General features: G+C 38.3%; 1 protein-coding gene across 2 annotated transcripts in view; it reads right to left on the bottom strand.

The window, feature by feature from the left end:
* Positions 1 to 1,213: 1,213 nt before the first annotated feature.
* LOC130073042 (synaptic vesicle glycoprotein 2C-like) overlaps positions 1,214 to 15,250 on the bottom strand; it is a 61,081-nt gene continuing 47,044 nt past the window's right edge. For both annotated transcript variants that reach the window (XM_056238436.1, XM_056238437.1), the window contains exons 6-13: positions 14,765 to 14,854; positions 14,494 to 14,604; positions 13,678 to 13,766; positions 12,393 to 12,557; positions 8,834 to 8,967; positions 5,265 to 5,468; positions 4,869 to 5,028; positions 1,214 to 1,594 (exon numbers count right to left, since the gene is read on the bottom strand). In XM_056238436.1, coding sequence (XP_056094411.1) covers positions 1,411 to 1,594; positions 4,869 to 5,028; positions 5,265 to 5,468; positions 8,834 to 8,967; positions 12,393 to 12,557; positions 13,678 to 13,766; positions 14,494 to 14,604; positions 14,765 to 14,854 — 1,137 coding nt within the window. In that variant the 3' untranslated portion in view covers positions 1,214 to 1,410. The remainder of the gene's footprint in view (positions 1,595 to 4,868; positions 5,029 to 5,264; positions 5,469 to 8,833; positions 8,968 to 12,392; positions 12,558 to 13,677; positions 13,767 to 14,493; positions 14,605 to 14,764; positions 14,855 to 15,250) is intronic.

The raw sequence follows: 15,250 nt of genomic DNA on the forward strand, positions 1-15,250 counted from the left end.
CGGTTTCACAAAGATAGACTTTGACTATGGCTTAGATATAGTAGATAGTCAGACTTTAGATGGACGTCTAAATCAGACCGTTGCACAAAGCACTTAAGACTCTGACTATCTTAAGTAGGACTGCACTGCAATGCATTCTGGGTAAATAAGACACTTTTCAAAACAAAAAACATGGAGGATCGAGTAAGCGCATTCATCCGCTCAGTGCAGTTTACCCCAGCGGAAGATATGTGTGTGTGTTGGAGGAGTTTAACAGTTACAAGGACATTTTACTTGGAAAATGCCCCCAAAATTAATAAAAATGCTTCCAAAAAAACAAGAATTGGTGCAAAAAAATCTCCTAATTTCCTGTTTTTTTATACTTCTAAGCAATACCACACGAGCAAAAGTGCTGTTTTCCCGAATAGCAGCACGTTTGCAAATGTGATATTGAGTTTTATTGAACAACTCAATCAACAATAAGTTAATAGGCTATTAGGTGACTTACATTTTAGACACACTATTGTTTATTGTCCAACGAAAATAGCCATTGCACGAGCAACAGATTCTGAATGAATCTGCATTTTTAAACGAATCATTCTAATGAATGACTCACTCACTTCTGCTTTGTCCCTGAATGAATCAGCCGTTTTTGAACGAATCGTTTGGCTGAATGATTCAACGACTAACTCGTTAAGGCAATAGCTGCATCCGAAATCGCATACTTCCCTACTATATAGTAGGAGGAAAACAGTATGTGACAAAAGAAGTATGTCGGAGTGGGCAAAAAGGACCCGGATGATCTACTACTTCCTGTTCTGAAGTGTGCGTATGATGGACACTTTACTATCCCATGAGGCCACGGGAGAAGATTTTATTCCTCCGTATTGCAAAGGCCGCCTCTGGCCACCGGAGACTCGGACCTACGCTACCAATAAAAGCTGTTATCGCTAATGTCTACATCTCTAAATAGCCTTTTTACTCTTGTTTGAGCATTTCAAGGAAATTAAGTAGTGTTTTGATAAAAAAAAAAAAAAAAAAATCACCTGAATTTTTTGTGTTCAGCTTAAAATAATAAAGATAACATTTAAAAAATAATAATAACAAAATTGCTGAATTTTCTAAATAAATAATTTGAAATAATTCTTCCAACCCAGATTAGCTCACAAACTCGCAGTCTAAAAACAGATCGACACGTTGTCGTTTTGACACTTCGTGATTTGAATTTCAGCATGATCTAGTTTTAATCTAAACTGGGCAAGTCGAAAGCTAAACCAATAAAATAAATCCATAAATAATCGTTTATAAGTAAACAAACAACAGAGTTTAAATGAATAAAGAAAGCAAACGCATCACAGCCGCTGGCTCCTCCTGCACCCTGAGCGTGTTTCCGTGGCGGCTCAGGGGTCAGAGGTCACAGGTGTAGTGGGGTCACATGAGGACGTTGGAGCGGGTGTCGGGTAGTCTCAGACCCACCAGGCCTCCGCCGACCAGCACAGTCGACGCCAACAGGATCGGGATCGATTTCGTGATTCCCACCAACGAACCAAATATTACATTCCCCAAGACGGCGGCCAGTTTACACATGGCATTACAGAAGCCGAATCCAGTTCCTCTGCAGACCAGAGAGACCCGCAGCATTAGCAAGATTAGCAGAGCTAGCAATATCAGCAGTATTAGCAATACCAACAGAGCTAGCAATATCAGCAGTATTAGCAATATCAGCAGAGCAAGCAATATCAGCAGTATTAGCAATATTAGCAGAGCTAGCAATATCAGCAGAATTAGCAATATTAGCAGAGCTAGCAATATCAGCAGAATTAGCAATATTAGCAGAGCTAGCAATAGTATTAACAAGATTAGCAGAGCTAGCAATATCAGCAGAGCTAGCAATATCAGCAGTATTAGCAATATCAGCAGAGCTAGCAATAGTATTAGCAAGATTAGCAGAGCTAGCAATATCAGCAGTATTAGCAATATTAGCAGAGCTAGCAATATCAGCAGAATTAGCAATATTAGCAGAGCTAGCAATAGTATTAACAAGATTAGCAGAGCTAGCAATATCAGCAGAGCTAGCAATATCAGCAGTATTAGCAATATCAGCAGAGCTAGCAATAGTATTAGCAAGATTAGCAGAGCTAGCAATATCAGCAGTATTAGCAATATCAGCAGTATTAGCAAGATCAGCAGTAGGGGTGTCACGATTCTCCAAATTTTCGATTCTAAGGTCACGGTTCGATTCGATTCTCGATTTTTACATTTATTTTTTTTAAAGCCGAAACCGGCCAATCAGGATGCTCTCTGTCTTACATGCGCTTCATGAGGCACATACGCAAGGTCTCTCGCTCTCTCCCGTGCGCGCGCTATACGGTTTGGAGCACAGATGTCTCGCATGCGTGCTCTTGCTCGCTCGCTCTAGATTCCGGGAGATTTTAACTAATTTGCGGGCATCAGAGCCGCTATCAATATGCGGGAGACTCCCGGAACTTCCACGAGGCTTGGGATGTCTGCAAAGTAAACTGTGGCTTTTTTGAAGCACGAACGTTGTCAACATAACCAGAGACTATTTATATAGTAGGGGTGTAACGATACACAAACCTGACGGTTCGGTTCGTCCCACGGTTTTGAGGTCTCGGTTCGGTTTGGTTCATTTCGGTGGGGTGGGGGGGTTTAGAAAGCTAAAATTGCTTTTATTTTTTATTAAACAGTGCTTTAATGAACAAATTGTGTCTTTGTCTTTAAATTAATTCAATTACAAGTAAACGTTTCTCAAGGATAACAAAATGATCTGCTAATGCTGTAAACTACAGCCCTTACTTGCACATTACTATAACATTAAAGCTTAACAACAGAGCCTATACTTTTAGCCTAAATGATATAATAATAATCAACACTCAAATAACAAATTGTATGAAAACATGTAAACTGCACATAAGGCAATTTTTGCATTAACATGTTTTTACTCTAATTTGTTATTGTTATATAATAATTTACACAGTTGCTGTTATTTTCATGACAACTATTTTAAACATACATTAAATAATCAAGATATCATAAACAGGTTAAGTAAAATATAATATATAGGCTAATATATAGCATTTATTTAGTGAAAGAGTTAGCAAACCAGCAAGCTGTGGACACTGAATGACTTGCCTGAGGTAAATATAAAGCTATGTGGAAAACTAAGCGTTTTATTGACGTATTTCCGCTGTTGAAACACTGATTGAGTGTTTACACGAGTTATGATGCCTTTCAGTAAGTATACTGTATCTTTCAACATACCTTCGGGTGTCCATTCATGTTTATTCTGTAACTGAGGAAGAGATGATCGCGCTCCGCGCTGCCGCATGCATACAGTGATATCCGTCACGCCACATCTAAGAGCGCCAAAACGGCATTTATTGTTTGCATTTCGTGATCAAATAGACATAATTTGAAAGATTACACCTTGCTTATTATCAAAAGTAACAAAACACTGAGCTTATTGCGATTATATGTGGTTAATGGTGGTTAGGCAACAGCCCTGTATTCGTTGTGTACACATAAGACATGAGGTGCAATGAGCCGGGGCTGGGCGGGGCAGCAGGGGGCGGGGCGTGTTCGGTTCGCCATGAGAGTATCGCGATACGTATCGTGGGTGGTGTATCGCGGTTTTTCGGTTCGGTTCAAATATCGTTACACCCCTATTATATAGAGACATGCCACTTCCTCAATCCTTAATACAACTATATAGGGAAAACCCGTAACGCCAAAGATGGCGGTTGTCTGCACATGTCCCGCCCCTCCCGCTGGAAAGCCAATCGTCTGCTTTTTACAGTCAAGCCGGGAAACATTTAAGCCTATCGTCCGGTTCCACTGACGCATGCGCACAGTTGAGGTTTGCGACAGCGCAAAATACGTTACTGTCTGAAAAGGCGGCAGATTTGATATGCAGTGTATGTGTGAGTTGTGTAAATATCAGACATCCCAAGTATCCCGGAAGTTCCGGGAGTCTCCCGCAGATTGATAGCGGCTCCCTGATGCCCGCAAATTAGTTCAAATCTCCCGGAATCTAGAGCGAGCGAGCAAGAGCCCGCACATACTGTGCTTCAAACAGTGTAGCGCACGCACGAGAGAGAGGGAGAGAACCCTTGCGCATGCGTAGTAAAAGTATAACCTATGGGGAAAAGGGCGTTTTAAACCTTATTTTGGGGCAAAGTCATCAAACTTTTTCAGCGATTTTTATCATATTTTACTGCTGTTTCTATATATGCAGTTTTTATGTCCCGGTGACCAGTGAAACTGCAGTTCTGACTCTCTGCCCATTCATTTAGATAGGAGCCTGGTCTTGTTAGTCCGAAATAGCTGCCCGGAGGCGTTGCCAAGATGGCGGCCGAGTGGCATGACTTGCCTAAAAGGACTTTGACATAACTCACTGGAAATCCAAAAAACTTCCACACCTGTGACTTCAATGAAAGAGGAGGGGGTTCAAGTTCTGTCGATGGGTCTCCTGCATCTGCAGTTGCCGTGCTGTCTTTTGAATGGCTGTATTTAAGTTAGAGGAGGTTGACCATAGACTCGCAGCTTTTCAACGCCGACCGGGCGTGACACAGGGCTGGCAGCATCGACGATTCCATTTTTTAATTCGAAGTTCGAGATTGGGAATTAATTTTCGGTCCCTTTAAAATTGACACCCTTAATCAGCAGTAGGGGTGGAGCCGAACCCGAATACGGTATTCGGAAAGGCACAAATAACGTGTTTTTTTACGAATACTTATTTCGAACAAATACTTTAAAAATATTTGTATTCGGGAACAAGAAAAACGTTATATTAAAAAGCTGCGTTTCCTCATGAGACCGCAGTACATGCCCGAATGACTGAGTTTATTAGTGATAGTGTGTCCGTGTACCTCCTGTCGGTGGGATAGAGTTCGGCCGTCACCACGTCCAGTGAGTTCCAGGCTGATATACTGAGTCCGTTATAAAGGCAGAGCATCGCGATCATCATGGACTCACTGGTGCCGAACCACAGGAAGAAACAACTGATGCCGGACAACACCATCGAGCCGCCTGAACACACACACACACACACACACACACACACACACACACACACACACACACACACACACACACACACACAGACAACAACATGACATCAAACAACAACATTTAGAATAACAATAATAATTCGTTACATTTATATAGCGCTTTTCTAGGTTCTCAAAGCGATTTTTTTCCTAATTTAGAATGTAAAATCTAAATTAGAATGTGGTGGTGTTGCAGTTCACTGGTGATGTCATCACCTAACATGCTCAAACGGCCCACTTTATCCATGAGGAGGGCGGAGACAATGTTGCCTGGCAACACGGCCAGCGTTCCCAGGAAGTTGATGAAATACACCCAGTACGCGCTGTAGTCGTCATCAAACGTCATCTGACAGCCGGTCTTGTTGTGCGCAAACGTGGAGTTGATCACAGAGGAGCCGATGAATTTTGAGTCGTCGATATCTGGATGAGACAGACGAGAGATGAGGAGATACATGACAGATGATCAACTTGTACTTACACAGACAGATAGATAGACAGATAGACAAATAGACAGACAGACAGACAGACAGATAGATAAGATAGACAGATAGACAAATAGACAGACAGACAGATAGATAGACAGACAGATAGAGATAGATAGAGATAGATAGATAGATGATTGATAGATTAGATAGATGATTGATTAGATAGATAGATAGATAGATAGATAGATAGACAGATAGATATAGATAGATAGATGATTGATAGATAGATAGAGATAGATAGATAGAGATAGATAGATTAGATAGATAGATAGATAGATAGATAGATAGATAGATGATTTATAGATTTGATAGATAGATAGATAGATGATTGATAGATAGATAGAGATAGATAGATAGAGATAGATAGATTAGATAGATAGATAGATGATTGATAGATTAGATAGATAGATAGATAGATAGATAGATAGATAGATAGATAGATGATTTATAGATTTGATAGATAGATAGATAGATGATTAGATAGATAGATAGATGATTGATAGATTAGATAGATAGATAGATAGATAGATAGATAGATAGATAGATTAGATAGATAGATAGATGATTGATAGATTAGATAGATGATTGATAGATTAGATAGATAGATAGATAGATAGATGATTGATAGATTAGATCAGTGGTTCTCAACCTCTCCTGCAGGGACCCCCTGACAGGCCATGTTTTTGTTTTAACTCTGAAATGGCACACCTGATTCAAGTAATTAAAGGCTTAATGAGTAATTACAGTAGGAATAGTTCAATTAATCAATTAGTCAACTACTCATTAAGCCTTTAATGACTTGAATCAGGTGTGCCATTTCAGGGTTAAAACAGAAACATGGCCTGTCAGGGGGTCCCTGCAGGAGAGGTTGAGAAACACTGGATTAGATAGATAGATAGACAGATAGATTAGATAGATAGATGATTGATAGATTTGATAGATAGATAGATAGATGATTGATAGATTAGATAGATAGATAGACAGATAGATTAGATAGATAGATGATTGATAGATTTGATAGATAGATAGATAGATGATTGATAGATGGATTAGATAGATGATTGATAGATAGATAGATAGATGATTGATAGATAGATTAGATAGATAGATAGAGAGATAGATGGATAGATAGAGAGATAGATAGATAGATAGATAGATAGATAGATAGAGATAGATAGATAGATAGATAGATAGATAGATAGATAGATAGATAGATAGATAGATAGATAGATAGATAGATAGATGTAGTGCCCTCCTCTGGTCACAGTTTGAAGCACACTCCATCACTCTCTCACTGGAGTGTCTTTAGGGAGTTTAGCCTCTGAAAAGCTATTAGTGAATGAGCATGTGCAGCATTTCTCCATCTCTCCATGAGCTCACGCCTTCACTCGTTTCATTTCATTACAGACATGAACTCAATTTCCCATGAGGCATCAGGTCTCTCTCTCTGGTGTCTGTGTTTGTTCTGCTGAGGTGTGAGTTTGTGTGTGTGTGTGTGTGTGTGTGTAAGGTGGGTTTTCCTGAGTCAGCCAGACCCTGAAATGACCCCATCGCTGTCTGCTCTCTCTCTCGCACACACACACACACACACACACACACACACACACACACACACACACACACACACACACACACACACACACACACACACACACACACACACACACACACACTCCACAATTCAAACTAACTCACAACATTTAACTTTTATTATTTTCAGAACATTCTTCAATAGAGTTCTATACCAAACCAATCAATTCAAAATTTTATTTTAATTTGAAATGATACAGAATTCCTGTTTCTATGGTAACAGTAACTTCCAGTGGATCAATCTTCAGGATTATGGGTAGTGAAGAACTTCTATAGATGCATTACCTGCTCATGTCCTGAAATGTTTATACCGTCTTTGCTACACTTATTTAAAGATGATGCATGTCATTGACTGAACCTTTATTGTGTCCGTTTCAGGTCTTCATTATATAATCACTGCCCTCCGCTTTTATCTTTCATCCTGTTTTTCATCTAATGCATCTGCTTGTCTTTTTGCCTTCAAATGCATATAAATTAGAATCAATTTGAGCTTCAAAGCCTGTGGTTTCTGGAGGATCGTGAGCAGCAGTGAGATATCTCTGATCCCTGCAGAACTCACTCGGAGCGCCGCAGATCCACTACAGAAGAGCCCTTTCTCTTCTTTTTTTTCTTTGCTAAAACGGAACAAGGGTTGAGTTTCATGCCCCATTGATCACAGTACTATAAACCAATCACACTGCACAGCCAATCAGAGCGCAGTTATCGTTAGACAATTAAGTTCTAGCCTTTCGAACACACACACACACACACACACACACACACACTCTAAATGTTCTATAGGCTATGTATTTATATTTACTAAATATACATATAATTTATATTTTTCATAAAATAATATATATATACACACACACACAATATTTAAAGTAAAAGTATAGTTTGTATTATTTATAAATCTTTTATATTTTAATATGTTATAATTATTCTATATGTATTTATATTTACTAAATATACATATAATTTATATTTTTCATAAAAAATATACACACACACACATATATATAAATAATGTAAGATTTTTGTATTATTGTATTAAAAATATAAATGTATATTTTTATAATTTAATTATAAATTCTATTTAACATTTTTCATTATATATAGATATTACACACACACACACACACACACAATATTTAAAATAAAAGTATAGTTTGTATTATTTATAAATCTTTTATATTTTAATATGTTATAAATATTCTATATGTATTTATATTTACTAAATATACATATAATTTATATTTTTCATAAAATATATATATAGACAAACACACACACACATATATATATATATATATAAATAATGTAATATTTTTGTATTATTGTATTAAAAATATAAATGTATATTTTTATAATTTAATTATAAATTCTATTTTTTATTAAAATATTTTTTTGTATTAAAATAAAATAAGAATATTTAATAAATATAAATAAATATACAGAATATTTTAGAACATATTACAATTAAAATATAAAACCTATAATAATTGAAATAATAATTGAAACTATAATTGTGTGTTATTTTAAATATAATACTATATATTGAAGTCATTTAATATACTTAATCATATTAGTAATTAAGATAAATAAATATATAGAGTGTATATTTTAAATATTTATATATATATATTTGAGATAAATTACATTAACACCAAAACATGATTGTTTCAACCACCTGTCAGACCTGAAGAGTATATTTGGGCGCTCTGGTACCTGTGTTATAGAAGAACCCGTCTATGATGGTGCAGTTTCTGAAGACGGACCCGACGGAGCTGACGTCCTCAAAGTAGCAGCTCTGAAAGCTGGAGTCGATGAAAGTCACCGCCTTAAACTTCATCCCAATAAACCTGGAATAAAGGACAGGAGAGCTCAGTACTCGGCCACATCACTCCTTCACTTATAATGAGAACAAGTATTACACATCAAGAATCAGTCATGTGATCTTTCACATCTCAGCTGGTTCCTCTAGAGAGCACAGGGTTAAATGATGGAGACGTTTGCTGAAGTCACATGTGTCTCCATTCAGTTTCTATCATCTATTGAGTTCTGTCATTATGAATCATATTCGTGTGTGTGTGTGTGTGTGTGTGTGAGTAAGAGTGTGTGATAATCTGTGTGTGTAAGAGTGTATGTGTAGTGTGAGAGAGAGAGTGCGTGCATGTGTGTGTGTGTGTATGTGAGTATGTGTGTTTTTGTGTGTGGGTGTGTATGTATGTGAGTATGTGTGTGTGTGTGTATGTGTGAGTGAGTGTGTGTGTGGGTATGTGAGTATGTGTGTGTTTGTGTGTGGGTGTGTATGTATGTGAGTATGTGTGGGTGTGTGTGTGTATATGTATGTATGTATGTAGTATGTGTGAGTGAGTGTGTGTGTGTGTGTGTGTGTATGTATGTATATAGTGTGTGTGTGTGTGTGTGTGTGTGTGTGTGTGTGTGTGTGTGTTTGTATGTATATAGTGTGTGTGTGTGTGTGTGTGTGTGTGTGTGTGTATCACAGGAGCTGGACGCTCCAACAATACGATAAGAGCTTCTTCTGCTTCAGGAAAGAGAAGGAGTGGACGGTCATAATAAACACAAAGAAAGAGAAAGAGCAGAGAGGACAGAAAGAGAAAAGGAGAGGAGAGAGATAAGGGTGTTTTAATTTCCTGGCCTTGTGTCTGGATGAGACATTGCCTTAACACTGGGACGTTATTTATGAGGGAGCGACCAGACCGCAGAGAACTCTCACACACACACACACACACACACACACACACACACACACACACACACACACACACACACACACACACACACACACACACACACACACACACACACACACACACACACACACACACACACACACACACACACACACACACACACACACACACACACACACACACACACACACACACACACACACACACACACACACACACACACACACACACACACACACAACCTGCTCTATTTCTGCAAACACATGTAGTTTAGCTCTAGATTTGCTTCCACACAGAGGAGCTGAAGTACAGAAGACGACGACACAGAACGAGCTCTCGGAGTGAACTCTCGTTTTTATCCAGGGATTCTTCTTGCTCTTTTGAAATAAGAGTTTGATTTCTAACATTCACAACACAAAACTTCCCATTAAAAGCTTCATTTACTAAAACTAAACTGCAAAAACCTCAGGAAATCTTCATGATTATGACATTATTTAAAACCATGAGCTCATTAACATATGACCGTATACATTTACATATCAACATCTAACGAAATAAGCAGGACTATCCTCATACAGCAAAATCCAAAGGAAAACATCTGGCAAACAATGCCAAATAACAATCTTACAATTCCCACAATTCCCTGCAGACAAAGCATTTGCATATACTTCCTCTCATTGGATTTTCCGAATAAGTTTACATGCAATTTCTCATTAAAACAGGCAAATCCCAGTGGTGGGAATCAGAATATGGGGAATCAGAATATGGAGAATCAGAATATGGGGAATCAGAATATGGGGAATCAGAATATGGGGAATCAGAATATGGGGAATCAGAATATGGGGAATCAGAATATAGAGAATCAGAATATGGGGAATCAGAATATGGGGAATCAGAATATGGGGAATCAGAATATGGGGAATCAGAATATAGAGAATCAGAATATGGGGAATCAGAATATGGGGAATCAGAATATGGGGAATCAGAATATGGGGAATCAGAATATAGAGAATCAGAATATGGGGAATCAGAATATGGGGAATCAGAATATGGGGAATCAGAATATGGGGAATCAGAATATTGCAGCTGGATTGCAGTGTTTCATGACTCAATACTGCCAAAAAAATGTACAGAAAATTGCCAAATTCTAATTCATATTGGAAAATTGATGTGCATGTAAACCAGGGCTATAATAGTTAAGTAAGCAATAAGGTACGAGAGGCTGTGCTGTATCGTGAATAAGTAACGGCTGGAGGGCGTTGTTAGGCACGACGCGAAGCGGAGTGCCTGCAACCCCTTCAGCCGTTACTTATTCACGATACAGCACTTGCCTCGAGTACCTTATTGCTTTTATAAAACGGTTGCCACACAATAAAAATATTAAAGCCGAAAAATATGTATCTATGCAACTTTCATGAAGTAAAATCACTAAAAGCCTGCCTTCCGCTGGAAAAAATAGTCCCGGAACGTGAACAGCAACAGAAGTTACATATATTATTTCGCCAATAGATGGCGGCAAAGACTGTCTTTATGAGTGAGTGAGTGAGTGAGTCTGTAGAGAAGGCTTTTGAAAGGACTCGAACTTGTGATCACGGAGAAGACAGACGCAACTGACAGATGACTAACGTTATGCACGGAAAACCCCATGACTGTTAAAAGGACAAAATATGCAGCGGACATTCAAACGCATTTTTTTATTATGAATATAGGACTGACCTGAAGGAAAATGCTACGTCTACTGTAAATGCAGGTACACTCGCTTACTCGATCTCTCACAATGCTCTGCTCTAGCTTTAAATGAACAATATCAATGAGATGAAACATCTGTTTAAGTTGCTAAGAGTGGTTGCTAGGGGTGTTGTGTAGTGATACATAGAACCGTTGGGTGAAGCGGTCATAGCCGTGTTTTATCGTGAATAAAGCACAGCTATTGACCAATCAGAATCAAGGATTGGAACTAACCGTTTTATAACTAAAACTAAAACATTTTTGTTACATGAAACAAAATAAAAATTAACTGAAATAAAAATGTAAAATGGTGTTTCTTCTGTCTTACGATTTTCTGTAAAGTGTCTTTGAGTACTTAGAAAAGCGCTTACAAATTAAATGTATTATTATTATTATTAAAATATATTTTATTTGAGCTATTTATCAAAGGTAATATTTATCACTTTTTTAAGTTCAACTTAAATAGCTCAACTAATTAATAACTCAAATTAATGAATTAAATGAATGAAAGCATTATAGACATACTTTAAAATAAATCTAATTAAAATGACAAAAACTTTTCAATTTAAAACTATAGCTGTTAACATTGTTAGGGTTTGACATTAAACAACAAAAACATTTATTAAAAGGCTCATACTATCATAAACAGCTAAATGACTTCCATAAGGAGGCTGAAAAATGCCATCAGAAACTAAATTATGGCTATTTTTGATGGAAGAAACTCAGAAGGAGATACATTCAGTTCATTAAATGTAGCACAAGTGCATTATATGAGCATTTGAATGAGAATAATATGATTATTATGTGAATGAGAGCGCAGACGTACTCGCGCTCAGACTCACCTGTCGTTGATAAACACTCCGTTTTTATGGATCTGGTTCTCCAGGGTGAAATTAAAGGTGAAATCTTCGGTTCTCTCGTTGTTGTGGATCTTCACGCGGGAAGCGTATTCATCCGCCTGCAGGTGCTTGATGACGTCAGGGAACCAGACAGACAGACCGTAGTACCTGTGCACAGGAAGTGATGTCATCAGCAGCACATGAGGTCAGAGCGGTGGCGTTTGAGGGCTCGGTGAGGTGCTGTTTACTCTGTGTGTGTGTGTGTGTGTGTGTGTGACACAGGTGGTGACACCGGTGCTTAGTTAATTAATTTCTGCTCCTCAGCGGTGGGCTTCAGTCTGACAGCGAGGAGCGATAGAGGCATCTGTTCACTCTTTAATTAGTGTGTGTGTGTGTGTGTGTGTGAATCCGCTTTTATTTTGTATTGTAGTCTGAGAGCTTGAGTTTGTGCCAGAGTGAAGACATGACTTTATTAAGATGGTTACACATTATTTTAAGGTGACAGTTACATTTACTTACTCAAATAAGTACTGAGTAATATTAATTAACTACATGTACTTACTATAGAGTTACGGTTAGAGTTTCCAATCTGTTTTTAGAGCTGGCACTATTGGTTTTTAGAACAGAACAGAACAGAACAGAACAGAATAGAATAGAATAGAAGGGAATGGAATGAAATGGAATGGACTGGAATAGAATAGAATAGAATAGAATAGAATAGAATAGAATAGAATAGAATAGAATAGAATAGAATAGAATAGAATGGAATAGAATAGAATAGAATAGAATAGATCAGAATAGAATAGAATGTCCAGGAATAGCCAGGCCAGAGGAGTTTTTAGTGTGATTTCATGAGTAAATTGGATTGTTACATGCATAAGAGTGTGGATATAAGCCCTCCTACAGAGCTCTGTCTCTGAGCCCATCCATCCAGGCTTAAGCTTCAATAAATACAGTAATTAAACTGAGACTAGTCCCCCTCATGCAGCTCCACCCCTGGGCCTAGTCACTGCAAGTCAGCTACTTAAAACATGGTGATTATAGAGACTACACTTCATCACAGTGCCAGAGAGGAGCAGAACAAGACTGAGACACACAAATAGAACAGAATAGAATAGAATAGAATAGAATAGAATCTGATGATATTGTACTCTAAATGCTATGCAAACACTGTGTGATCACTATAATCACGGCTCCGCTGGGTGATAATGTGTGTAACTACAGGGGTCGTGAATCAGGGGACGATCGGGCCAATCAGACAGTGGATATTAGAGCCAAACGGTCTCACCCAAACGACAGCGAGAACCACACGATGGCCAACTTCACAGTGTTGTCCCTGACGGGGTAATCCCAGCACTTCATGAACGTGAGCCAGATCTGCACACACACACACACACACACACACACACACACACACACACACACAGTCAAGTAATGCCTAAAGTGCAAATAAAACACCTGTGATTTATGTACAATATGAGTTCATTTCATCACACAGTTAAGAAATGCAAAGGCAAAGATGAATAATGTTTGCTGTTGGTGTGTTGTTGTCTGCTAAGCACTGTATTTGGTATCTGCAACTATTATAATACGGTACATTGCATATACGTGTGGCGTGGGACGCCTTATACCCGTGACAAATTCCTTCCTTGTATGTTTTGCATACTTGGCCAATAAAGTTGATCCAGATTAAGTTGATTCAAATTAAGTTGATCCAGATTAAGTTGATTCAGATTAGGTTGATTCAGATGTCAGCCTACATATATATAAATTTCCTGAGCAGCAAATCATCATATTAGAGTGATTTCTGAAGGGTCATGTGACACTGAAGACTGGAGTAATGATGCTGAAACTTCAGCTTTGATCACAGGAATTACATTTTTAAATGAATTTCATAATATTACTGTTTATACTGTATTTCTCATCAAATAAATGCAGCCTCAGTGAGCAGAAGAGACTTCTTTTAGAAGGATTTAAAAATCTTTCTGACCCCAAACGTTTAAAAGCTGGTGTAAACTGCCTTAGAAACACAGTCTGCATTAATGAATCCCCTGGCACATGGTGTGTGTGTGTGTACAGGAGATCTGAGGGTTCGTTCACTCACTCCGTGCAGTTCACACTTGATCCGGAATAAGACTTTGAGCACAGGGTTTGCCGACTCCGACTGCATCTCCACCAGCTCATCCAGGTGTTTCGGGATCTTGATCCGGTTCACCTGCAGGTGGAGACAGAGAGACGTGACGTTCCCAGTGCAACGGTTTGAGTGAGTGGGGTCAAGGGTCAAGCTGGTTAGCTGTGGCCGGTCTCGTTAACCACTGCTGGTGGAGTGTGTGTGTGTTGATGTGTGAGAGAGGACGGGAGTGTGTGTGACTCACAGTGAAGACTTTCTCCGGCTCTCCGCGCGCACGCATGTTAGTGTCATGAATCTGTTTGAGCACCATCCACGCCTCGTCATGTTTTCCCATCTGTAGACGAGAGTGTGCACAGATAAAAAACAACCTCAAGTCATATTTAGTTGTATAGCGCTTTTCACAGAACACATTGTTTCAAAGCAGCTTTACAGAAAATCATGAATATCTTCATGCCTTATAGTCACATTTAGCAGATTAGAGCTGGCCGATAATTAGTTACATTTTGTGACGATATAAACATATAACACTATATACAGTAGTATCGCTTCACGTGAATATACTGGAATGCGGATAAAGTTAGACATACATCAAACTTTATATATAGAGCTGTGTGATAATACAGTTTACATTTAGCAGGCAAACACTATTAATTATTTTTATCCCCGACTGTTTTCCTCAGATTTAAATAATAGTTCAGTGATGAAAACTACAATTGTCACATGTTGTTGT

Source organism: Rhinichthys klamathensis, unplaced genomic scaffold (genome assembly GCF_029890125.1).
Source record: "Rhinichthys klamathensis goyatoka isolate OS25496 unplaced genomic scaffold, OSU_Roscu_1.1 h1tg000523l_1, whole genome shotgun sequence".
NCBI lineage: Eukaryota > Metazoa > Chordata > Actinopteri > Cypriniformes > Leuciscidae > Rhinichthys > Rhinichthys klamathensis.